The following is a 26,052-nucleotide window of genomic DNA, read 5'->3' as shown; positions in this document are numbered from 1 at the left end:
TTGTGTAAACCCTAACAAAAGCCTCAGTGGAGAGGAAGTACTTCCTATCTCCTAATGCCTGTTCCCTCGTATTTTTAGATTATTTTTCATTGTTGGTGGCTGTGCATCGGATTGAAGTTCTATGTAATTTAAAGGGTTTTTGTTACTGCGCTTTTGTTACCTGAGTTAGCAATTTCAGAAGGACGGGTATTCAGATTTGGGGGATTTATCCTGTTGTGATAACTAAGCACCTTAATTAAAAATTGTTGTGGCAAAATGTATGATTGTAACCTACTGAGATTATTTGCCATGAGATATCAGAAATATCAGATCAGTTCTAGCAATATGTTAACTTGCAGATGTCTATTTATAGTGTTAATTCTGAATTGATTTCCTAGATGGATTTCTAATAGCATTAGCAGTATATATTATGTTCATATGACTATGGATGGATGAATAATCAGAATTAGAGCAAGGGATGTGCAGAGATTATTGACTTTTTTTGTTTAGTTTCCTTTATGTAAAACTAGCAATGAGGAAGAATAGATCTTGTTACAGAAGAGAAAGCTGCTTTTTAAAGCATACACATAAATGTAAGTGCTAGCTCTCTACAGTTCTGTTGCTGTTTCTTTTAGTTGTATGCATGTCCAAGATGGGAACAAGACGCTTTTTGGGCTGGGCAGGGGGAAGGAGTTGTCTGCACCAGTATAATTCTAGGCGTTTTGATCCTTTCCTAAGCCTCTTCCAGTTAAAGACAAGAAATATGTGAAATGGCGCTGAGGCTTGAGAAATAAAATTCAAGTGGAGGAAATAGCAAGTTGGCTGGCTTATGAATCACCTCAGAGCAGCGTATTGGAGATACAAGAAAGTGAATAGAGCGTGGTCTGATGATGCTTCTAGAGCAGGGAGACAACCCTTACCTAAAGACAGAGCTTCTCTTATATTTGCTAATCGCTTAAGCCAGTTCTTACTCATACTAAACCCTGCTCCTTCCTAACCCATTTTGTGATATTTCAATGCGTTGCTAGGCAGCCTTATTTGTCATTTTTACTGCATTCTCTGTGACAAAAGGCTATGGCACTGTAAATACAAACTAATGACACAACAAGAGGGCAAAGAGCAATTGGTAGCGAAAAGTTCTTTAGCTTTATAAAACTGGAAACCTCTAGCTTTTTTCATGTGCTTTCCCCGGCGACACTTAGATGCCTGTCCTTAGCAAATGCTTTAAGAGTATCTAGAGTCCACAAGAAAGACAAGAGGTTTTTTTCATGTCTGCTAAATATAGCTTGCCATCCTACATGGCTTTGCAATGCCCTTCTGTAGCTTCTCTCTCCAGTTCTTTGTTCTAGTGCCTTTATATTTCATTTTACATACATATTAATCCACATATGTTAAATAATATCAACCCTCAAGGAACAGTTCACTGAAAGCTGCTTTCTTGGTTCAAGTACTGTGTTTTTCTAATCCTGGGCCAATATGTACTTGAGATGCCAATGTCCTCAGGGTATCCTTTGAAAATTTCTGCATTTAAAAAAAACCAACAAAACACAACAACAAAGAAAATCACCCTTTGTTAAAGTCATACATGGTATCTACCAGTTTTCATTTTACAGCCTTTTACACCTTATCCCAGTATAGGGTTTCTTTCTCCTGCCCTTTTTGAGATCTGTGTCTCCTTTGGTAGCGGCTTGCTGGGATCGAGGCTGGGGTGCTCCTCTGGCGAGGCACAAAACAGCAGTAAGTAACCCAGTGGGCAGCCATTCACACCCCTTCGCCTTGGCTGCAAGGTGTCTTGGCCCGCCTCCACGCTACTGCTGCAAGCACCACTGTAATTGTAGCTCCTGGGTCTGGCCATCACGGCAGGAGCCGGATGCTGCTCAGTAGGATGGGGCCATCTGTTCCCCCAAACTGTGGTGGAGATCCAGCCAAGTGTTGGCGGTGTCAGTGCTGCTAAGCGGCTTGGGGGGGCTTGGTGCCAAAATTCTGCCTTTGCTCTTTTCCTGGGAACATCAGCCTCATTTGTACCTAAAACGCCTGAGATGAATAACAGTGAAGCAATGTGCTGGAACTCCTAAACATGCACAGAGCATATATTTATCATATAATGTATCACACATTTTATTTTCCAGGAACTGAAATTTCTTCATAGAATTATCTTTACAGTATAAAAATAATTTCGTATGTTGACAGAACTTAATGATAGGTCATGTGCTGTGGGACTCTGAGCTCCACAACAGGAAGGCGAGCTTTAGCTTCTGCATCTGTGTCCACTGATGTCACTTCAGCCAGAGGTTTCACCCCTGTCATTGTCTTACAGACCTGCTATTCAGTTTATGATGAGTCAGCCTCTATGCATATTTCCCTCAGTCTTTTGCAGGAAAGACTGTAGGAATATAGCTTGGCTCTTTCCATTAAGTTTCGTAGCTTGTCAGATTTCCATTTACAGTAGAAGCTCCTAAATAAATATTTAAATTTAACAGAGTCTCCCAACACCTCATGCTCTAGCAAGTAGGTGCCAGGTCCTCTTAAGGGGAACTCATCTCACGCAGCTGTGGCTATCTGCGGGCCTGATTCGCAAGCAGCAGTGTTGACTTTAGTGAATGGTTTTGCTCATTTTGCCCACCCAGTCACTGTGATTCCTCAGCCTAGCGCAGAGGGAGTTTGATGCTTTGCATCGCAGCCACTGCTCTGCTGCAGTTGACAGCTTGGTGCTCATTGCTAGGTCAAAATCTACCCCAGCTACCTCAGTGTTGCAGGTGGTACAGTGTGGGGGCTGAGCAACTGAGCTCAGCGGTGGGGACCTGAGGCGGCTGGGGAGGACTGCTAGAGTCCATCCAGCTGAAGAGAGTGAGGGCATTTCAAGAGAAGCCACCCATAGCCATAAATAGCAAGCCCTATGATCAGCTGAGATCAAGACTGGGATGGGCGGGTAGGATTCATTCCTTGTTTTAGAAACCTATCCTAAGATGGAGAGAGTTGACCTCCCAAGGAGCCTCTCTCATCCCTTCCACCCCACCTCCTCCTGGCATAACCCATGCCCAGCTTATCCCAGTAGCTGCAGTAAGGTGAAGGGAGTCCCACCCCTTGTCCTGGCAGCACAGCACATCAATGGGGATGGGAAATTTGCCTTCTCTTTTTACCTCTCTCACTCCATCTATCACTTAACAAGCCTCATAACCTCTCTGGGAGCCTTTTAATCTGCTATAGATGTTACTGGTGCTTTACTGACCTTATACGGAACTGGAGCCTGCCCACCCCACATAAGAGGTGGTCTGGATAGCTCATCCTTTTCTTGAACGTGCACAGTACAAGAATGTGCTTGGTTTAGACCTCCGCTGGAGTAGGGATGCTGAATGCAGTCCTCTCTTCCCCTGCTTGAACCAGGTTCACCAATGGATAGACCTTAAGTACGCAGGATAATCCCCAGGTGCAGCACTGAAAATGCAGGGGGCTGCCCAGGATCTTCACATCCCCTGTCTGCAACAGATGCAACAGTCAGTGAACTAAATACAACCTGAGAAATCTGCTTTTCAGAACTGAGGGGAAGACTTGTTATTTTCCAGCTATATTGATTTGGTGGAAAAAAAAAATGACATCTCTGATAAATCTTGTCTTGCCTTGTCTTTAGAAATGGCAAGTAAAAAGTTCTGACTGTATGCTATGCTGAGCTATTCTTTTTTGCATTTCTCATCAAACCGGATCCGAAGGAAATTGTGTGCATACATTTATGATTAATCATTAGGAACACTTAATGGTAGCAGTATGCTTGCTATTTTTGTTCCTTCCCCTTCTCATCCCACTGCCTTTGTAAAAATAGGATGATTCTTCTAAAAATACAAGGTGCTGGGAAAAGCAGGGGCAATTATCTTTTTTTTTTTTTTTTGACAGTGACACTTAAAGTTAATTTGATGAAAGTGTTGTCCATAGGTCTCTTTAAGTCCATATGAGTTCAAATGTGATTAAAAATGTAAACAACTTCTGAAGAGGTTTGTCTCAAGTTTTTACCAAACAGTAAATTTTGGCATTTGCAACAAATAATCATTGGCAAGCTTCAGCTGGTGGCCGTCAGTTACTCAGGCAGTTCACTGCTCCGTTCTCCTGTGTAGAAAGCACCGTAGATGTTTTCCACATCAGTAGCTTTAAGGATTCTGCCTTCCCTTTGCATCTGCGTGAGTGGGTGCAGGCAATCTTCTGCTGGGTCCGTTCAGGCTCCCGCCTGCCCCTGCGCACTGACTCCAGGCTGGAAGGCATGTGGATGTGCCCCAGAATTTCATGCACAAAGACTCCCTTGCAGATGAAATAGGAGACGTAAGCACATTCTTATGTCCCACTGAGCCTTGGGGGGATAGGCTCTGCGGTGCAAAGCTCGTAGGTGAGCATTAAAAGAAACAAATGAATAAAATCCCCAAAACATCAGCAATGCGGTAGGGCTGAGTGCTTCCCTTTCCTTACAAGATACAGCATTCGGGAGTTGTGCGAGGTCACAAGTCTCCTGTAGCAGCCAGCCAAGGTGTGCAGCTGTTTCCGGCCGCACGTCCTCCCTGAAGACCTCCTGCTCTTCCTAGGAGGGAGAGAGGGTGCTGGCTGGGGAACCAGGCACCCTGTTGACCTTTCAGACACCTTAGGGTTCTGAGGGCAGGGGAGGGCAGAAAGAAAAGACCTGTCTGCACCTGGAAGAATTCTTAAATTTGATTTCCTCTGGTAATGTTTCTTTTATAGCATCACAAATGTTAATATTTATATAGCTGCTTTCTGTAGGTAGATGTTTCACTTGCTCATGGTGCCAGTGTCAGCAGGTAAAGGAGTAGTTATTCAGTACAGTGGTGAAAAAGGAGACTGATTTATTAAACCGGGAAGAGCTTGAAAATAAATGTTAAGCCACAAAAAAATTACACTTCGTCATGTGTTGTGGTTAGAAACTCTGGTGGAATAGTAAAGACTTGGGACCTAGAAATACTCATTTGAATCAGATGCTTAGGAACACCTTGGCTCATCTGCTAGCTGCTCTAATTGAAGAGAGGATTTGTCCATGTAAACGTAACACTGAATTATTATTATTATTATTAATTATAGCAACTTTCAGCCAGCAAAAATATGCTTCATTGTTACATTTTAATATTGCGATACTTAGAATTTGTGTTGTGCCTTAGCTTGAGATATCCAAATGGCTAGAGGCTTTAGTTTTCATTAGTGCTGTACTTTTCATTGCTCTAGGGATTAAAATTACTCATGAGGTACACACCCTTTTTTCTTGCTTTCTCTCTTATCCCTTGTCTTTTGCACTGCGTAATAACTCCTGAGCAATTTTGTTTGACTCGCTCACCCTGACTATCACAATCCCGTGACTCCAGATGACCAGAGGTAGCTGCTTGCGTAACAGAAACCCAAGCAATTACGACTGTTACTTGAACACTTGCCTCATTGTAATAATCTATGATTTCAGTAAATTGTTAAACTTCAGTGATTATAGCAATTAGGCTTTTCATTGCTCTTTCTTACAGGACTAGCTGGCTAAAGATAAGTTGTAGGTTTCTTTTTTTTTTTTGCTTTCTTTTTCATGTGTTTTGATAGTACCTCATCAGAGGTGTTCTCTACAGAAACTGTACTGTGATTGCTCGTTATTCTTCATTATAATTAAGCTCTCCGTTGAATGCGTCTGTCACACTGAAGTGAATTTACACACAGAAGTATTCTGCAGAGGAGAGAAGAACTAAATTATGTAAATGTCACCACTTAATAAAAATTACCAACTTGCAGGCATGGGGAGACCAAGCTTAAAGGCTGTTATTTTTGGGTTCCCTTTCTGTTTATTTTGTTTTCCTGTGGTCTTGGAGCTGTTCTAGGAAATGCAAAACTAACAGACGTGGTGTCCTCGAGAGGACCATGGGCCTTTTACATGATGCCCTCCAGACATGGGAATGGGTCTGGCTTGCCAAGTGTGTTGCCTGTGACGGTGGAGGGAGTTGTAAGGAAAGAGCGGGCCTTTTATGGGATTTCCCTTGGTAGTAATCCCAGCTTGCTGCCAGCTGTGGCTCAGGAACTTCCTACACAGTTGGTGACATTCAGCGTATTTCGTCTCGGTTAACTCCTCCAGTCTTGCCTCGTACCCAGGAATCTCGGGACGTTTCCCAAACATGAGTGGTGTTCTGAGTTTTCACGTGTATTATCTGATGCCGTCGTGCACATGGCTGTGTGTTCATTTTTTCTTTGCTTGATTTGTCACAGCAGCTTTAGGCATTATTCAGTTTTTGTCTTTGTATCTGCCAGCTTTGTAGAAATTTCTGATTTTAGGTAGTGCCTGGTAACATTCTGAAATGATGTTTTCATATATAACGCTCTGTGAGCAGTGTTTTTGAATGACACTTCTCAGCTTTGCCAGCAGATTTTAAGACATCCTATGATGTGTCATTATGTATAAAGAAAATGAAGCTTCATGACCTTCTGGAACCATTTGTCCAACAAAAGAAATCTGGTTCATGAATTTGTGACATATTTCCCTGTAGCTTTTCTGCTTTTTCTATCTACTCTAATGGCCATGATGGAGCTAGAAGAAAATTAATTAAAAACTGTTAGCTATTAGCCTCCAAAGAAGTGACATATTGGCAGACACAGCTGGCAATACCTGGCAGCATTTCTCAGCTGTGCCTTTTTAAAAAAGATTGAAAAGATTCAAGCTGTTCAAGGAAGGAATGAACGGGCGAAGGTGAAGCGGATGGGAAATGGCATTTGTCTTTTCCAGCATGTTAAATTTGTACATGCCACGCTCTTCATAGATCATAAAGTTCTTGATCCCAAGTTGAGTCTACCTTTTGAACTCTGTTTCTATGCAGCTATTGGAAAAATGTTACCCACTCGAAGTCATGACTCAAAACTGCCCTGGCTAGTCCCTTTCTTGTTCTGCTATGGAAAATTTGCATTGAAAGCTGTTTGTCTCGCTTGATGTTCGGCTTTTCAGTTATTGTTTTGTACGTTTCTCCTTGCCGACTCCAGAAACTGAAGCATACACTCTATTTCAGATATATTTTCAAAAGCTGCTCCTTTTAGATATATATTTGTATTATTATTTTTTAAAGAACATAGTAGCAGTGGAGCTTTGGGATAGGATAGCTCCATGAGTTACCAGGTTGCAGGTCATGAATTTTGCCTGAAGTATACAAGTAATTGCTTGGTTTTAAACGACATTCCTTTCTAAAGCTAATCTTCAAATTATACCCACTTCTCCGTGGTATGTTGCAAAGGGGAAGGAGTTTTGGTGGGGCTCGAACCTCTCTGATACAAAGCACAAAACCCCTTGGCTGCCCCTTCAGATAATCCCAGAAATATGCTGTTGCAAGGGGTGACTTCTACATCTTCCCATGCAAGTGGTAAAATATATATTGTAACCATTCACTCCTGCTTTACTCATTCAGGATTAGGCAATTGTTGGGGTGGAAAATGTTACTTTTAAAAGATCTTGCAGTAGTTACCAAAGCCTTCGGTTTGGAAAATGCATGGAAGTCTTGCTTTGCAGTAACTGCTACTGAAATTCATTCATGCTTACTTGAAAGTTCTGCTACTAGTATTGAAGAGCTAATAAATACAAAGTACAAGGTGAAGAACTTCAGTTTGTGTTACCCAAAATGTTAAGACCATCATAATGAAGTATGAAAGCAATGCTGTTTTGTATTAGCTTTATTTGTCAGTACATTACTCGTGCTTGACTCCTAGGAAAATAAATCGCTTCTGGTTATTCTCTTTGGCTGAATATTGGGGCCATTATTTAATTCTGCAATGTTGACTGCAGATGGCTCAGCTGTCTGCCATCCTCTGCTGGTTTTAAAGCTTAGTGATGCTGCAGCGAATGTGGGAAGAAAAAAATGTGAAACCAAAACTCAGTGACTAATAATTACAATTTAAGATGTGTGTGAGAGAGGAACAACAGCTGAGGCGATGTTTTCTTTCCCACATTCTACCTTCTGCCCAAACCAGGTTAATTCAGGCAATGAAAACCTTTGCACTTCCTCATATAGGATATAAAAACAAACTTAATGAGGGTGAAAATATTTAGAGACACTATGCTGCTGGAGGTGTAGATAGAAAGTAATATTTGAGAGGAGACGTGTAGAAGTGACGTGCTGGTCAGTAAAGCTGAAGGTCAGTCCTCAGCGTGGTGTCTCCAGTGGAGACGTTACTATAATAAGGAGGTTGCTGCGAGCTGCGAAGCCTGGTGTTGCTTTTATCTCTGCCCTACAAGGAACTGCGTGGATGTACTGGAAGTCCCTCCTGGTAGCCGGGGTGTTATGTTGAGTCATGGTATTAATTATAGTTCCTGAATGAGCCGCTCAGGTCATGGTGTTTGGCTTACGAAAATGCTGGTTCCAGCTGGCATGGGCAGATGGCTAAGGCAGAAGCAAAGGCAAGCTCTTGCCTTTACCCTAAAGATTCGGTGAAGGATTTTTGGTGGATTTCAGTGACAGGTGACATGAACTGAATATTGGCGCTAAGAAACTGTTATTCTGAAGATAAATATGGTAGTGCAGCATTTTAGAATCATAGAGTCATTTAGGTTGTAAAAGACCTTTAAGATCATTGAGTCCAACTGTAAACTTAACACTGCCAAGTCACAGTAAACCATGTCCCTAAGCGCCACATCTACATGTCTTTTAAATATGTCTAGGGATGGTGACTCAATCACTTCCCTGGGCAGCCTGTTCCAATCCCTGACAACCCTTTCGGTGAAAGAATTATTCCTAATATCCAATCGAAACCTCTTCTGGCACAACTTGAGGCCATCTCCCCTCATCCTATCACTTGTTACTTGGGAAAAGAGACCAACCCCCACCTCGCTACAACCTCCTTTCAGGCAGTTGTAGAGAGCGATAAGGTCTCCCCTCAGCCTCCGCTTCTCCAGACTAAACAACCCCAGCTCCCTCAGCTGCTCCTCGTAAGACCTGCTCTCCAGACCCTTCACCAGCTTCGTTGCCCTTCTCTGGACACGCTCCAGCACCTCAATGCCCTTCTTGTAGTGAGGGGCCCAAACCTGAACCCATTATTCCAGGCATGGCCTCACCAGTGCCAAGTACAGGAGGATGATCACGTCCCTTGTGCTGCTGGCCACACTATTCCTGATAGAAGCCAGGATGCTGTTTTCCTGAAGTGTCATAAAATGCAAAGATCAACCTTGTACATTTTTACATATTTGAACTTTAAATCTATTCCTTAAGCAACAGAGGAGGAGCACATATACTCTGAGTTGCAATTTGCGTGATCGCACTCTGTTGTGCATCCCTTGACTTTCCAGTGGTTTGATTTCCACCAGTATAAATATTATTCTGCCCAAACGCTTTCAAATTTTATAACTGAATGATCTTGCTGATATGAAGTTCACTGTGTATATGTCCAAACAGAAGGATGCTTTTGAGCTTGGTGGCCCTGATCTTGTCTCATCGGTCTTGAAAAGATAGTTCTTGTCAGAGCAAGTGTCTCAAAGACATTTGATGTACAGCCCCTAGTATTGAGTAGCTGACCTTTTTATTATTCTTAAATTGGAAATGGGGATATAAATGTTGCTATATGAAATGCATTAGTGCAAATGCATCTTTAAATCATATTGCGCTGGACAAGTTTGGGTACAGTATATTTAGCATAGTCAAGCGTACCTGCAGTCAACTACACATATAAGAATATGTGATTGTATGCTGTATCTCATGCAACAGAAATTTATTAGGGTTCTCGTGAGCTTCTCAAATGTGATACCACATCTTTTTGTTGTTTTGTTCTTCCTGCCTGCTTAGGATTCAAAAACCAGTAGTCGGGGAGGAAGAGATGGCTGTTTTAAAGAGTATCAAGTATCTGTACACAGAAGTCATTTCTTGTTTTACGCAAAGCATGGCTTCATTTGGAAATGTTTTTAATGAGCAGGAAGAAAATACAATAGTTTTTGAAGTATTACTTACAACGGGAAAGCACTACAGTTAAATATTGCTCTGCCTTTCTATGAATTCTGTCAGAGACTGATTTTTTACTGTGCTTGTATGGCTGATAAAACACTCTGTAGGAAGTTTCTGCTTCCCTGTTTATTCCAGTTATACTCATTTCCTTATGGAGAGATGGAATGTGAACCTTCTCTGTTTGCGGAGAGCAAAGCATTTTTTGGACATGTTTACATTAGAATAAATTTATATTGAAGTATATGAAACAGCTAGAGCTGCCTTTTCATTTGCCCGGTTTAAACTCCTACCACATAAGTTTAATCATGCTTTTTGTGGTGAAGACTAAAGGGTGAAACTTTTAGGAGCGCTCAGAATTCACCTAGTTCTTATTACAGTGGTTTCAAGATGGTTTTCCATCATTTTTAATAGAAACAGAAGTTAGAGCAGTGCTGGGCACATGTGAAAATCCTACCCGTAATGTGCATCTTTATTATAGAAAAGGTTTATACCTTCTTTCAAATTGCCTTAGCAGACCAGCTTAACATGGAAAGTATTTCATTGCTTAAGAGGTAAACAATTGCAATAAACAGAACCCGAAAGTGGTTTTAATTTCAATAAAAAAAAAAAAAAGATGCAAAAGGTCAATCAGTGCTTTAAAAGGTTGGTGCAGAAATCAACACAGGGCACTGCAAGCCCACGCATATTTTGGCTCAAAACTTCCTTTCTAGTTGTTCTGTATTTTGCGTGTGAGTACTGTCGCATAGCATCTGTGTTAAATATAATTAAAATTAAATCACCGTTACCTGTGAGGGAAGGGGAGGGATGCACTGTGATTACTTATCCCTCCCCCTGCATAACCCGATGGGGCACGTGGCCTCCCGAAAGCACCGGTGACGCAGTGATATTTCACGGTGGCACGAGTAGGTTGCCTAGCAGCAGCTGCTTTTGCCAAGCACCTTGTTTGGAGTCGTGACTGCTCAGCACGTCTATTTGTGGCATGGAGCGAAATGCTTGGCAGGGCTGGCTGGCCACCAAGCCTTCTCTGTAAGAGTCCCCGTCTGCCTCTGGCAGCCACCGGCATGGGCAGCGGATTTGAAAGTTCTCCAGAGAAAGCAGCGTGTGAGCGGGGCAGCAGTCATTCGTCAGTAACGATAAAGCAGTGCAGCTATTCTTGCTGCTGTTTTCCAAAGCCCTTCTCTGTAGACACAGTGGGGTGCTTCGCATCCCCTCTGCTGTTTCCTTTAGCACCTTCGCCGCCATCAGCTTTGGCTTCTGATAAGATCCACTGTGTGCCAGGAGGAGCCTCTCTGTCTTCTTCCTTCTTACATACCTTTCCCAATTAAATACTGAACGTCTCCCTTTTCTCCTCTCCTTATCGCTGTTTCGTTAACAGCAGGCTGGTAGGTCTTGTCCCAGATCCCAGGGAATGCCCTTGGGAAGCCGCTGCTGCAAATCAACAACCCCCTACACACTTCTCGCTCCCTGTGGATGGCTTCACCTCAGAGTGACCTAGAATTCCCTATTGAAAATGCCATGTATTTTTAACAGCGTATTTCAGATCTTGGCAGCACGCCTCCAGCAAAATGACAGAAAAGAAAAAGATGGCCAGCTGCTCTGGATTTGTAGACTACCAAAACTTCACAGTAGAAACTATGTTTTGCTTCAGTAGCAGAAAGGCCCTTTTTAAACTCCTGGCAAGCTTCTTTCTTGCTTAATGGAAAACAAACTGGGACTAATGCCACCAGCAGCAATGGCAATAGGCCTTCAGAACCAGGCAGCTTCTACTTATTGCACATATGGAGTCGTATTACCTTGTAGGACTGCTTCTTGAAAAAAGCTAGGAAGATTAAAACAGGCTTTTGGATTAATATCTTATTGCACTGACTTGCTGTACTACTTGCTTTGCTACAGCCAAGCAGAAGACTGAGCAGTAGCACGCCGAAGAAGCAAGCCAATATTTTCCTGTTGGCCGCAGAAGATGCAAGGCAGCAGAAGTGGCTTCCAGCCACCTTGGTAGCGTGTGGATTTCAGGTTACTGCAAAGGCTGAGGTATTCCACCAGAAGAAAGAACCTCTTCAGGGCTGTCTGAATCACAGCAGCAGCCTCCCAGGAGAATTGCCTGCGATCTGGGACAAAATAGAAGAAAAAAATTGAGTGATAAGGGGAAGAGACAGACTGGCTTGCTGTTTCTTAATGGCTTGCTGCACTTGCACTAATCCTGGATGAATCAGCATGGTTAGTCCCTTGCAGTCAGTCTCCCTGGAGTTCTTTATACCCACAAAAGCTCAGCATTGATCTGTGCAGGAAAAGTTGGGGAGCAGCGTGGAGAAGAGCTGGCATCACTGTGCCTACATCTCCATTGCCAAAGAGTGCTCGTTTTCATCACTGGTACTCCAGCGGATGCAGAAGTGTTTTCTTCCAGTGTTGTTTCCTGCAACAGTGCTCTGGCAAGTTCATAGGGGCCTAGGGCTACTACCTGAGCATTGCTTGATCTGGAACTTTCTCCATCACATGTAGAAATAGGGCTTGAGCTCCAGCCAAGACATGTAAGTGGTGAGGGTGCAGCCTCCTTAGCCTGCCACAGCTTGTGGCTTCCAGTAGCTCTGGTGCAAGATGGATAATCACAGCTATGGATGGGTAAATAAGTACGGTCATGCTGCCTGGGTCCCACCTACCGTGATGTCTTGTGGCTCAGAGGAATAGCTTGCCTAGAGGTTGCTTCCTGCTGAGGGGAGGCGAGGGAAAGATGCCTGACCAAATCCATCCCACAAATTTGGCAGCAGCAGAAGCGTAGCACGGTGTTGGCCAGGCTGTGGGAAGACAGCTATGTGCAAGCTCAGGCCTGCGTGGAGAGTGGTGTGTGCACTGCTGTACACTTACCAAGCAAGCTGTCCCAACTAGTGGTGAGAGATACAGCCCCAAACCATCATAAACCAGACCCTCTGCAGTAGGTCCTAGGAAGGTGAAGGCGGTGTATTAAGTAGTAGCCTTGACTGGACTTTCTGTCGTATCCTTTGTCATCTTCTAGTCCTAATTTCTCTACTTATTCCCTGTTTGTCTCCTTCCTGTCCTCTGCTTTCTCATGCCCCCTCACAGACTAGGAGATTCTTCAGATACCTAGACGCTGTGTATCATGAGCACAAAGTGCATGCGGTTGTGCAGTTCAATTGATTGCTAACAAGGCTGAGTCAGCTCAGCTCAAGAGACAGTTACTCAGGACAGCCTCCCAAACCCCTGCTTTGTCTGCAGTTACAAGTTGCTGGAAGCCGAGTATCCCACGTCTGCCACGAGCACTGTACTTCAAGCAGGGAGAGCTTGCAGGGGTGTAATTATTAACTGCAGATCTGCAGCTAATCATCCTTGTCTTCCTTAGTAAGTAGTGCACAACAGGGTTTTTAAATAGAATATAACCATGAAATAACTGCAACATTAGGAGGGCATTCTGTGGTGAAGGAGTGATTAATTTTTATTCTTTCTTCCTGGTCTTGCTCTCTCAGTTCCCTAATATCCACAGTAAATTACTTCAGCATTCAAACCTATGAAGTTTTCTTACGTTAGATAATTGTTCTAAACGCAGCACATCACTGGAAATCAAGCTTCGTTTTTCCTCTGTCGTATATTGCTCATTATAGCATGCCTGGCAGTTTGGTTAATGACCTGTGAAGCAAACAGAAACCGAACTATCCATCTGTACCTACCCCTTCTCTGAAGTGCTGGCAAGAAGAAAGATGCCTATAGATAAATTCAGTGTATATGACTGAGAAGACACCAGTGGAACATTAAAGGCCATTTTTACAATGTAATTAATATACAGTAACATTACAGCAATATTTACCTAATGACAGAAATTTTCTCTTTGCGCTTTCCACTCCTGGTTTGCCCATGGTAAAATATTGTTGGAATCCGCCTCCACCCCCCTCAACAGAAAGTAGCTGTGGACAAGTTTGGTGGTGAACATGTTCGCTCACATAGGTTACCCGTAGCACAGCTCTCCTGCACGGCTTCTGTCAGCAGCCGGCAGCGAAGCCCCTTTCCAGCATCTGAGTTTGCATGAGGGCCTGGCAGGGGAACGTGCTCCTCTGCTGGCAGCCAGCACCAGTAAATCACAGCGTGACGGACTCACCGCCCTGCTGCTGAACTTTTAACTTGAAGCTCTAGCAGGGCACTGAGCAGCTCCGGCTGCACGACACGGAGCTGTGAAAGTAAATCACTTTGCTGGGAACAAGGGGAAGTCCAGCATATTGTTTTGCAGACTTTGCCTATAGCTTCTTTGCAGTATAAGTGTAGTATATATACACCCAGCAAAGCAATTAGAGAGAGATGGACTTCCAGCGCAGAGCTCACCCTTACCCCATCCCTGAGGATGAAGAGGTTGTACACAAGGTCGCTCCTGATGCTCACAACTCTGCAGGAAACGAAGGCGAGAAACCGGTGTCAAAATTGCAACGTAGACACAGTGACATAAAACTCTACAAAGAGTTTTGTGACTTTTATGCAAGATTGTAAGTTTATTCTTTTTGGCTTCGGGGTTTAACTACGTGACATTATTGGCATATTGTACATTTCTATTTTATTATCTGAGCCCTGGACAGGCTGTGCAAGCTGTTCTGTAACGCAGCCTTTGCCACGGTTCTGCTTGATTCATTGCCAGTTGTAATCGACAACTAAAATTTGAGCTGTTGCTTTAAACTTCATCATTAAGTGCATCAGAATTTTTTATTCAGTTGAAACATGGTTGGAATTTGTCAAATAGTCTCTCTGACTTCAGGTTGTTTGCCTGTTATTTCGGGCAAACAGATAAACTGCTTCACTAATGCAGAAGTATTATGTACGTCTCTGGATTTACCTATATGGTGTGTTTCAAATCACAGTGAAGTACTTTTGCATAATAAGGAGGAAAGCTTTATGCGTTCATTTGTTTCTGAACTTTGTTTCATGCTTTTGCTTGGATTATACTTTGTGTATGACAGCACTTAACATTAAATAGTTTCTTAAGTTTAACATCCTTAGTGCTCAAGAACTGTTGAGGTGATGATGAACATCCCAGTTTCTGCTGTGATCATCTTTCATTTAGATTGATAAGGAGGACAGGTGAAGTTACCGAGGTTTTCCACCACAAAAAGCAATCCATGGAGGCCATCAACAAGCTTTACAGTTAACCACAGTGTATACATATAATCACTGCAGTTCATTTGTAGGCTTGTCTGTTATGTATGGAATAGTGTGGGATACACCATTCTCCATCTGATATCCTTGTGAAACTTGCCCACTCGTTTCACTGAGAGGGTGGTGAATATTTGGGTAGCAGTTACTGTTTTCCTCTTCTGCAAAGATCTATAGAGAGAGGGAAAAAAAAAGCCACCTAATAATAACGGATCAGGTGTGACCTTGCATAGGGCTCTTCTGTGAGACAGCATAAGAAACAGATAAAGCACATTCCTTTCTGAACCACGTGCTCGATGTTTGCTTGCTTCCTCAGATGCTGTGCAAGGAATGAATCCAGTTCATGTTGAACCTGGTGAGGGAGCCAAGAGGCCTTATCCCCTTGGAAGGAAAGGCTTGGCATCTCACAGAGGACTAAGGGCTCTGTGCTTACAGGCGCAGCGTGATATCTGTATCAAAATGTGTGCATGCGTGCATGGGTGTTTAAAATAATGTCAGTTTTTTAATAAGCTTCTGGATAGATGTTTGAGTCAGTAGTTTTGTCAGCTGTGGTCAGATTGTAATGAAACTAGACCATTGCCCTGTACTTGCTCTCTGCTATCAAATGGGGTCAGGGCAGAGAGGTGATCCTGGAAGGCTTAGCTTTGACAGTCTAGATACGAGTAAGAAAATGCTTGCGAAGGGAAAATCAAGTGAGCCTTTTTCTAGCACAGGAGCCTTAATTAACTTAAACACAGCTATACTGTCTTCTGCAGATGTGGACGCAATCCTAGTGAAGTAGCTAATTCCTCTGATATTTTGCAGCTACTGTGCTGTCATTTTATGGTCATGTGCCTTTGAGAAGCAGCCAAGGTTGCAGTTTGAATAATTTTTGCATTCCTGGCATGGGGTTGCCAGCTTGTGTTGGTCTGTCTGTGGGACGCATTGGGGCAGCCAGAGCATTCCCACCCTCCTCCTTGGCCCTGGACCAACACCGCCACGCCGTGGGGTGGCCTCCCTGAGATGAACCCTAACAAACCAACTAAAAATCCCATGGCTTCAAACTAAATTTGTAAAATTACTTCAAGCTATGCAAAGCTTATATAAGGAATAATTGTTTACCTGCTCTGGTTTTCAGTAATATCTGCCAGACTAGATACAGTACAGTTTCACATTGCTTATTTAGATCTTTTGAACCAATGTTGTTACATGTATTCTAGAATTGGGAATTATTTCAGATTTATAATTTATAGTTTCCTATGGGATGCCAGTCCTCAATTATTGTTAATATTTGCCCCTTTTTTTCCTGTAATTCTAATGCATTTCATAATTTTTACAGTATTTCTTTGAATTACCTGCCTTTTCTTATCATAAAAAGCCTGTAAATGTAGCTATATTAACAACATTTTGGTTTGGTTTTTTTAATTAATAGTTATTAGAGTGCGTCGTGGGGTTTTTGTTTCTAAAGAGTTTGGGAGCGGGGGAAATGGGAGTTTTATTTCCGAGGGGTTGCCACAAGTCATTAAGTCCATTAAAAATCTTGTGTGGAGCAGCCTAACATTGAGCTGATGAAGTTGGCTTTGGGGGAAAAAAGAGACCTACATGCAGTGCTGTTGCCTATTTGGGCTAATTTTCTTTCTTTTCTTTTATGACAGCAACATGGCGAACGCGCTTGCAAATGCCATCTGTGAGCGCTGCAGAGGTGGCTTTGCCCCTGCCGAGAAAATTGTCAACAGCAACGGTGAGCTGTACCACGAGCAGTGCTTCGTCTGCGCCCAGTGCTTTCAGCAGTTCCCCGAAGGGCTCTTCTACGAGGTAGGCGGTGCAGAGTGCCCCTCTCGCCCCTGACCTTTGCCTTCTGCCTTCATTCCCATACCAGAAGTAACTACGGGCAGATCAATAGCTTAGAAAGCTCCGTGGCAAGAATGGGGCTCCAAAAGGATATGCCCAATAGAGGGAGAAGAAAGCAGAAATGTTTCTGTGCCAGTTTGGAGGACATCAGTGTGTATAACCTAATTTAAATGTGTAGGCTCATGTTATCACAGCTGACAAAAGAACTGCTGGAGATTCATCTCTCAGCACAGACTTTTTCTCCTGAAATCTGTGAAGACAATCTAGACGTCATACCAGAAATACAGAGAAAGCATGAGAGCGTTCATATAGAAGGAATCCCCAGTATCCTGTGGTCCGTAGGAGGTTTATTGCTGAGTTGAGTGAGGCCAGCACTGCATGTGAAAAGCTGCTTGTAGAGGTGACCTGTAAGTCAGCATGCTTAGATCAGGGTGTGTGGAAAGCCCAAACCAGATGGGGCCGATGTAGGGTCAACTCTAGGTTTAACAAACCGGAGCATTCAAAATTAGCAGTTCTCACATGCTTTCAAGGGTTAAAAGCCACTTTCACTCACATTTCTCACCTCCAGGTAGATTGCCCTCAGCTCAGATGGGTATTTTGATATCGGTGTCATTTTCTTTTGCCTTCCCCTATCATGGGGATTCAGGATGTGGCTCAGCTATCTCAAGCACAAAGTGACTTTAGGGAAAGCCTTAGACTAATTCATAAAATATGAACTGATTGGTATAAGGAAGGGTAAATGATGTGAGACAGGGAATTGCTGTCTGAGCAATAAGGTCCTGCTCAAGTAGCTTGTAGTCCAACTTAGAGTAGCGGTTACAGGATTTATGTCATACTGCGATCTGAAAAGGTAGGCCAGCAGTGTGTTAAAAGCACAATGCTGTGCTCTCACATACAGTGTGCCATCCTCATGGCAAGAGCTCAACAGTTTGACTTCCACAGTAGTACTTCTAATTTTACAGAGCCACATTATGTGGTGACGTGGAGAGGCTGAGGGAGAGTGTGGACTGGAAAAGAGACTGGCAAAGGGGATTCCTGGGGTTTGCTTTCTCCCGCCTTGTTTGAGGATCAAAAGACTTTTCAGTGCTGTAGGGATAGTGTTGCACAAATTGTGTTCCATAAGACATCAAAAGGTGAGCTGCAAGGCAGTAGCAATTAAATAAAAACAAAACAAAACACCCCCTAGATACTTACACATTGCATTACAATTGTTAATATGTACTGAGCTGCTGCCTGCTTGCAGGCATGGTAAGCGAGTCCATCCTGACATGTTAAGACCTGACATGTTAAGGCAAGCGTAAAGTGATACGAATGTTTTAAGACAAAAATATTTTAATTGTGTTAATAAAATTGTCTTAAAACAATAAAATGTGTTTTCTCTAAATTATGAGTACTTTATTCATCATTTTTCTGACCCAGTAAACAGTGAGACATTCCAGGGACCCCTTTCAGAAAGTTGAATGGTCCTTTGTTAAAGATAAAGGTTTGATAAATCCTGCATTAGGCACCTTGTATATCCTATGGGATGGAGAAGGACCGCAGTGGAAAGAAAGTCGTACTTTTGCACCTCAACCAGGAATATTACAACCTCTCTGTTGCTCAGAGGTGCCTGTACTTGAATCTCCTTGGCAGGGGCAAGTATCCTGGTGGTGTTTAAATGTATTGGATGTAGGCATTTTGCTTCCTACTGCTACCTTGCTAACATTTGTATTTATTATGGTTGGTCTTTGAGCACTCTTGCTGCAAACTGATGCTCCCTGTTAAAGGTAGTGAGTCAGAAGTGAGTGTCGATAGATTGTCCTGGGAATGCAAATAGCCCCACGTACTAAACATGTTTTGGTTAATGTTGGTAGGGTTTTTTTCAGGCTGCGTAGAGACTTTGTTCCTAAGAAATGTTACATAGAAGGTGTAAGGTTTCAGTTGAGAAGAGACCCTTTTTGCCACAGCTGTTACAGAGGTAAAATAATTGTGATGAGGATTAAATGAATACATGAAGGCTTGTATGTAGCTTGAACTTCACATCACCCTCTGCCTAAAGCCCTTTTAGTGTCCACCACAAAGTCTTGCAGTTTCTTTCTGCGCCAGCAAGTCTGTCTGCTGCTGTTGAAGAGAGGTACTTTTTGGTCTGTTTAAGCCCTCCAACAGCTTTCAGATGATGGCTCATAAATCTTAGCCAGCCTTCCTCCCCCATCTATACTGGCCTGTCCTGGGCATCTTCTAGCAGGTGGAGAGGTCAGTGCATATCCATGCTGTCCCAGTCCTCATGCCTTTGGGGCTGTTTCAGCTGCAAAATCTTCAGCAGGGCTGTATCCTCTGTCTCTGCACCCTTTAGGGTGTCCACACATGTCTCATGCTGCCAGAAAGACTTTCACTTAGCACTTTCAAGTGGCCTGTGAGATGACTGCTGTGGAAACTCCAATAGGTTTCCTGGTGGTGCTGCTTAGGGAGAAGGGCGGGCAAGGGCACAGCTTGCTCTTCTTTCATTCAGCACCTCGGTACTAGAGATGGGAACGTACTGGCTGACAGCATTTGGGGGAGAGGGAGGGACAGCCCTAAGCAGGTAAAGGGTGGGATTATGTTGGCCAGTGCTCAGTCTGACAGGGCTCTGAAGTCTTGAGATGATCTGTATTGCTGTCAAGAGAAAGTGACTGGAGAAGACAGGCCAGAAAGGGTATCTTCCTCTGACTGGCTTAACACACTCTGAGAGATGGATGTGTTTGGAGGTGTGGCCAGGTAATGTGTTTTTCTGAGCAGGTTCCCCATGAGTAAACGCAGGCATTGTTGGTTGCCCAGCATGAGTTTGTGTTTATTCTGTGCCTGGTTTAGCTAAGTTAATGTTTATTGGAAATTATTTCCAGCTCTTAGGAATTGGGAAGTCAAATATTCGTCCCCTGCCTATTGCAAGCCTTGCAGAGTTCCTCCAGTTAGTCATTAAGCTGCTTATCACACTTGTCATCAAACAGTGCTGTGATAAGTTTTCACGCTGTGTTTCACGGGTGGAGGCTGAACTGGTCAGGCTAATGCCATGGGACATGTCTTTGGGCTGCCCGCAGGGACACAGATCAGCACAGCTCACCGTGGTCTGGCACCAGAGCCAAGCCACTTGCAGGCACAAGTGGTGCCATGCCATAGCAGTGCCCATCCGCAGCTTGGAGTCTGCACAGCGTAGCAGGAATTTTGCTGATGTCCTCCTGAGCCTATGTTAGAAATTGTAATATGGATTTGTAACCAGCCAGTGTTGGCCTCGTTGCATATGGGTGTATGTGTGTGCCTAATGTTGCACGGGAACTGTGGATTTAGGACCTGCTAGGGTGTATTTGCGTTACAGTTTGCTCAGCATCATCAGGTTAGCACCTGCATCATCAGTTTAGCATCTTTTCTTACGCACTCAACCTAAACAGAAATTAGCACAAGTACATGCCAGCAGAATTTCCAAACTCGCGCGCTTTGCTGTCAGATGTGAAGTAGTAGCAATTCTGGTCTGCTTTTACTCCGCTGCATGGAAGCCACGTTGCCTAGAGCTGCAGTTGCAGAGTCTTACAACAGGTAGCAGCGCACAGACCTATACCAAGTTTGTCAGGCACGATTTGCCCTTAGTGAAGCCATGTTGGCTGTCACCAATCACCTCCTTATTTCCCATGTGCCTTAGCATAGTTTCCAGGAGGATCTGCTCCATGATCTTGCCAGGGACAGAGGTGAGATTGACTGGACTGGAGTTCCCTGGGTCTTCCTTTTTTCCGTTTTTAAAAAGGGGGGTTATGTTTCCCCTTTTCCACTCAGTGGGAACTTCAACAGACTGCCATGACTTCTCAGATATGAAGGACAGTGTATTAGCAATTTCATCCACCAGTTCCGTCAGCACCCACGGATGCATTGGACCAGCTGTTTACCCTAAACAGGAAGCTTTTGGATTTTTTCAGTTTAAAAAGGATTTTATCCAGCAGGAAGCAAGCACAGTTCTCAACGAACCAATGATTTCCACTACTCTTTGAGACAGTAATAGCCCTCTGTATCTCAATTTCAAAAAACCCAATATCTCCAATTAAAAAAGTCATCTGTGTAGGGTATTACGCTGGAAAAAACACTTGATAAATTGCTAGCAGAGACTTCTGGAAGTGTCTGGATAGAGCACATTTCTTTCTGTTCCTTGTAGGTGCAGTTCAGGTTGAGCACAGGAATTAGTTTCTGATATCAAGTATTTAGTGACTTCTAGAGTGTTTCATTAGATCCCCATCCTGCCAGTGGCTCTGTATATTGCACAAGTAATTACTATACTTACATTGGATTTGATCTGTGGAATTTCATAGTATAAAACAAGTAATCTTGAAGGACATTGCTGTATTTTCTGTCCATGCACCAAAACTTAATTTGTGGGTAGTATTTTGTGCTATTCACTTTGTTTTGTCTTAGACCCAGTAAAAAGGAAGGAGTGGCATTTCCTGCTATTCCCCTTTTCCAGTGTTTCAAACTGAGACATTCAAATGCAAACATTTCATAGCATACCTAATATTGTCTGTCTGGTTTTGACATGCTAGTTGGCATGTGTGTCTAGTAAAGATGTGCCTGAAGGTATCTAAACATTTCCCTGCATTTCAGGACATACTTGCCTGCATGTTTTTACATATTCTCCAGCTAAGTTGCTAATGCAGTGCTGTAGAACTTTTTTTTCCTTTAATTTTTTTTCCTATGCAAGCTTGAACTGCAGCTGAACTTCTCTAAGCTGTGAGAAAATTCAGATCCAAATCCAAATCCCTTAAGATCAGTTCCCTATTTCATCTGGTCGATGTAATGAACTTCGTTCCTTAACATTTGGACTCAATGATCTTAAGGGTCTTTTCCAACCTAAATGATTCTATGATTCTATGAAATAAGCATCACAAAGAAAAAGCCTTATTTCCCTTCATGTTTTGGCTGTATTGCTCCTTAAATTGCAAAGATTTTTGTCCCTGGGTGTTCTTCCTCCCCCTGTACTGACTTCCTCTGGTATGCTGGGTCATTCTTGCAGGAAATGTAGAGTGGGGAAGAGATCAAATGGGTTCAGGGAAAATGCTTCCCCCCAGGAAAGGTTTTCGTTAGCTAATTTCCTGCCACCCAGAATTCACTCAATTGCATCAGAGTTTCTGCAGTCTGTCAAAATTCAGACATCTCTTGTGATGTAAACTGGACACTTTCAAGAGTCGACTGGACAGGGTGCTGGGTCATCTTGTCTAGACTGTGCTCTTCCTAGAAAGGTTGGATGATCCCTGACATCCCTTCCAACCTGTGATTCTGTTTAAATGTGTGACAGAAGATGCCTTACACTGTCAGCAGTATTAGAGGAATGGTGCGCTATTAATGCTACATGCTAACTAGTAGTCAAATTAAGGTGGGTGGATTTAGCACATGGTCTGTTTTTTTTGTGCAGCCCCTCATGTTTTGCTACCTAATTGCATCTGGAAAAAAACTGGTATGTTACAGCATTTATATTAAGGGCATGTTCCTCATCTCTCTAACGCTCAGATTTTATTCCATTTTCAGTTTGAAGGGAGGAAGTACTGCGAACATGATTTTCAAATGCTTTTTGCCCCTTGCTGCCATCAATGTGGTAAGTTTTACATCAAGGTGAAACACTTCACACTGATCCCAGATGGGAATGTCACTGGGGGAAGATGCGCAACCCTTGTGTGTCTTCTCTGAGAGGCGGCCCTGTGCAGCTGAGCATGTCAACTTCCAGAATGAACTAGATTTCAGAGAATCTGGGGAGCTGCTTTTCCTAAAGGTCATCAAACAATGGGATTTAAAAAAAAAAAAAAAAAAAGGTTTGAATTATTTGAGTGAGTAGTTTTGCTGTTGACAGTGATCAAATGAACAGACTTCTGGTTATATATATATCTACAGGCATGTGCTCGTGCAGCTGAAACCCTGGAACAAGTCTCTGTCATCTGCTTTGACTACTGTAACTCACCTGTGCTGTCCTACTTCACAAAAGCAGGGACAGTCTTCATCATGTAGTGTTACAATCAACTGATGGGCCAGCTGGTCCTGCTTTCTGTTTTTGAAACAAATACCTTTAAGGCTTCAGTGTCTCATGTCAGCCCTACATAACAGTGTTTTGCCACTATTGATGTAAATGCTTGCATGTCTGCTGTGCTGTAATCATTTGCAAGTTTTGACACCCTGTGTGTGACACATCGTGCTCGGGCAGGGCTGGGAAGTCATTACTTGACTATTGCTTAAACTAGTCTGGAAGCTTTTGTGTTTCTGTGGCACCTTGGCAAGGCACTATGGCTTTTGCTTATCTCAGTGAGGCCTTTCCCTTGTGTGCAGGGAGGGGTTGAACACCAAGGGAGAGGGAAGTAGATGTTATTGACCTTTGAATCTAAAGCTGCAGATGTGAACAAGTAGGGGAAGAGGAAGAAAGGGGTCAGTGGCAATTTTTCAGCAAGCCTGAAGTACATGACAAACCAGGAAGTCTTGTCACCTCATCCGTTCCACTGGCCAGTCACATCACACATGTGAGGGCTCCTTATGTGCCTCCAGTCACTCCACAGCCCCCTTCCTTCCATCCTTCCCTTCCTGCTCCCCTGTGCCAGGGCCTCCTCTTCTGCTTCCCTGTTCCTTGCCTCTGAAGGCATTGGGTGAATCCTTACACCTAACCACCTGACAGGCAATGTGCCGCTCTTCCCACACACCAGCATCATCCACATGCTGCTGACTTCTGCTGGTGTCTGTTAGCACCCATACTTCCCCCAGCAAGCTGGGTAGAGGGACCTTCTCTTCTTCAGCAGCCAGGAGCTGAAAGCAGCTCAGCAAGGGGTAGCATGGGGGAGCTACACTGCCTATCTCCAGGGTTTCTTCTCCCCAGCTCCCACTGCTCCTGCCCTGGCTCCTCATACCACCAGCTCCCTTAAAACCTCATCAGGGTCCTGTGGGGACCCAGGATTTGCCACTGCTTAGATTTAGTAAGTGTAGCCAAAATCAGTGGAGCTGTTGTCAGTTCTGAGGCCTTGAGCCTTGAGCGTTCCCAATGTTTCTAGAGTCCATTGAGTTTTGTTCTTGAAAAGCTATGACTTCACGGGAGCGCCACACAGTCGCATGCTAGATGTTATCATCTGCATCTGTTACTGGCTGATCGCTCCCCTTTGGGAGCTGAGTTGTATGCTCTCCAGAGCTGGGACTCAGCCTCCCACAGCATCAGGAAGCTGAACTCCCAACACGTTTTAGGCAGAGCCTTCACACTGCTCAGGGCCTTGGCTACAACGTCCATGTAGAGAATGACTAAATCATGTGTGTGGTGGACATGGCTCCACTGCCTGTGCAGTACAGTCATACTGTGCATGCAAAACAGTCGTTCTCACACCATTTTGTTAATGCCTTACAGGACAGGTCTCCTCATGGTAGGTCAGAAATTGTGTGTGTTGGATTGACAGTTCTGCAGCTTCACTGTGCTTTTGCAGTTTGATTCCCTGGGGTTTGTGGTTTTTGGTTTGTTTTTTTTTTTTCAGGAGGTCCGCAGCCACCCAAGGTCAGTTCTGTTGGGCTTTGAGTATAAAGCCCCTTCAAGGCTTGGTCCTAGTCGAGTAGAAACCACTACTATGTACATGACAAGTTAAAATTGTCTTCTAAAAGAAAAGAAGGATGATGAGGACACAAGAAAGCCATATTATATAAAGAATTTGAGATATTTCTTAACAGTTTGACAACAGCTAAGTAAAAACAGGGAAGGGACTGTAAAAGGATGATTGAAGAGAGAAGGTGGAGTGTGCATGTAGAAGGTCTTGTATGTGAAGAACAGAAGGTCCTCCATCAGCAAGGATGTTTTATTCTGACCCATATCAAACAAACCAAACAATCCCAAATTCCAGAGTTTAGAACGAGAACTGTGATACTGAAAGCAATGTATCCTACCAGATTTGAGGGGAAGAAAGAGGATGATGACATAGCAATTCATTTGTCATTTAACTTTGTCTAGTATGGTATTTTACATTCCAGTGTTGTGTTTCTTACAGGTGAGTTCATTATTGGTCGTGTTATTAAAGCTATGAACAATAGCTGGCATCCAGAGTGCTTCCGCTGTGATATCTGCCAGCAAGTATTGGCTGATATTGGATTTGTCAAGAATGCCGGCAGGTAGATCTTCACCCTTCCTTCTGTGGCTGATCATGAATAAAATTAACTGAGAGGGGACTGAGGGGTTTTGATTCCTGAAGCTCTCCAGCTGGGGTGGCACAACTGAAGCATCTTTTGTGGGGAAAAGGTCTAAGAGTTCAACACAAAATTTAAGAATGGCTATCTTGAAATATACACTTAAAATATTAACAGTTTTCCTACTTCAACACCAAATTTCTCTGCAAACATATTCTCTACCTGGTAACATTTTGGGGCCATTGTGATACATAATAATAGAGAATACAATCAGATACAGAAGCATTGTCTTTATTTTTTTAATATCAGTTTTTACTTTCTTTTTCTAACTTGGGTTTCCAATTTTGGTTTATCTTAGCAGCTTGTGTATTAATAATTGCTTTAAATTCAATGGGACACTTCACAGAGTAGGATATTTTTACCAGCTGTGATCACAAGAATGTTTTACACGTGGATCTATGGCTATTGGCTTCCTATGTATAATATGATATCCATAGTTATTTACAGAATTAGGACCTGTGTGGTCATGCAGCTTCCAATCGAAATTTTTAAGATTTTGAGAGTAAAATATTCAGCAATGAGAATCTATCACAAACTTGGTTTTCTGTGTTTCAACACAGCTTAAACTGATATGACCTGAAGAAATTAAATCCCAGTGGTGACAGAAAACAGAATGATAGCCCTTCCTCTTCAGAACTTGGTTTGCCTAACAAGGAAATTGTTTTAAAGGCTATTTTCCTTCCAAAAAGGGCTGATTGAAATGGGAGTCTAATAGATTTTTTTGTTTATGTTTTGCACTGTAGTACCTGGTACCAGTACTTACCTCTCTTTTTTTATGCTGTTTCAGGCATCTCTGCCGTCCTTGCCATAACAGGGAAAAAGCCAGAGGCCTGGGAAAGTACATTTGCCAGAAGTGTCATGCCATTATTGACGAACAGCCTCTCATATTCAAAAATGATCCTTATCACCCTGATCACTTCAACTGTGCGAATTGCGGGTAACTTGAGTTCTGCAAAGGAAAACGGGAACATGCTGGGTTTATTTG

At 43.2% G+C, this 26,052-nt stretch overlaps 1 protein-coding gene across 5 annotated transcripts in view; it reads left to right on the top strand.

Annotated features, from left to right (window-relative positions):
- Window positions 1-26,052, top strand: part of LIMS1 (LIM zinc finger domain containing 1) — a 76,501-nt gene that overhangs the window by 42,164 nt on the left and 8,285 nt on the right. For 4 of the 5 annotated variants that reach the window (XM_075092115.1, XM_075092109.1, XM_075092098.1 and 1 more), the window contains exons 2-5: window positions 16,688-16,847; window positions 22,401-22,467; window positions 24,872-24,992; window positions 25,855-26,004. In XM_075092115.1, coding sequence (XP_074948216.1) covers window positions 16,688-16,847; window positions 22,401-22,467; window positions 24,872-24,992; window positions 25,855-26,004 — 498 coding nt within the window. Of the gene's footprint in view, window positions 1-14,019; window positions 14,393-16,687; window positions 16,848-22,400; window positions 22,468-24,871; window positions 24,993-25,854; window positions 26,005-26,052 lie in introns of those variants that run through there. The other variant, XM_075092088.1, reaches the window with a different exon arrangement.

The sequence above is a fragment of the Phalacrocorax aristotelis genome, chromosome 1 (genome assembly GCF_949628215.1).
Source record: "Phalacrocorax aristotelis chromosome 1, bGulAri2.1, whole genome shotgun sequence".
Lineage (NCBI taxonomy): Eukaryota > Metazoa > Chordata > Aves > Suliformes > Phalacrocoracidae > Phalacrocorax > Phalacrocorax aristotelis.
This window is presented reverse-complemented; position numbering and strand designations above follow the sequence as displayed.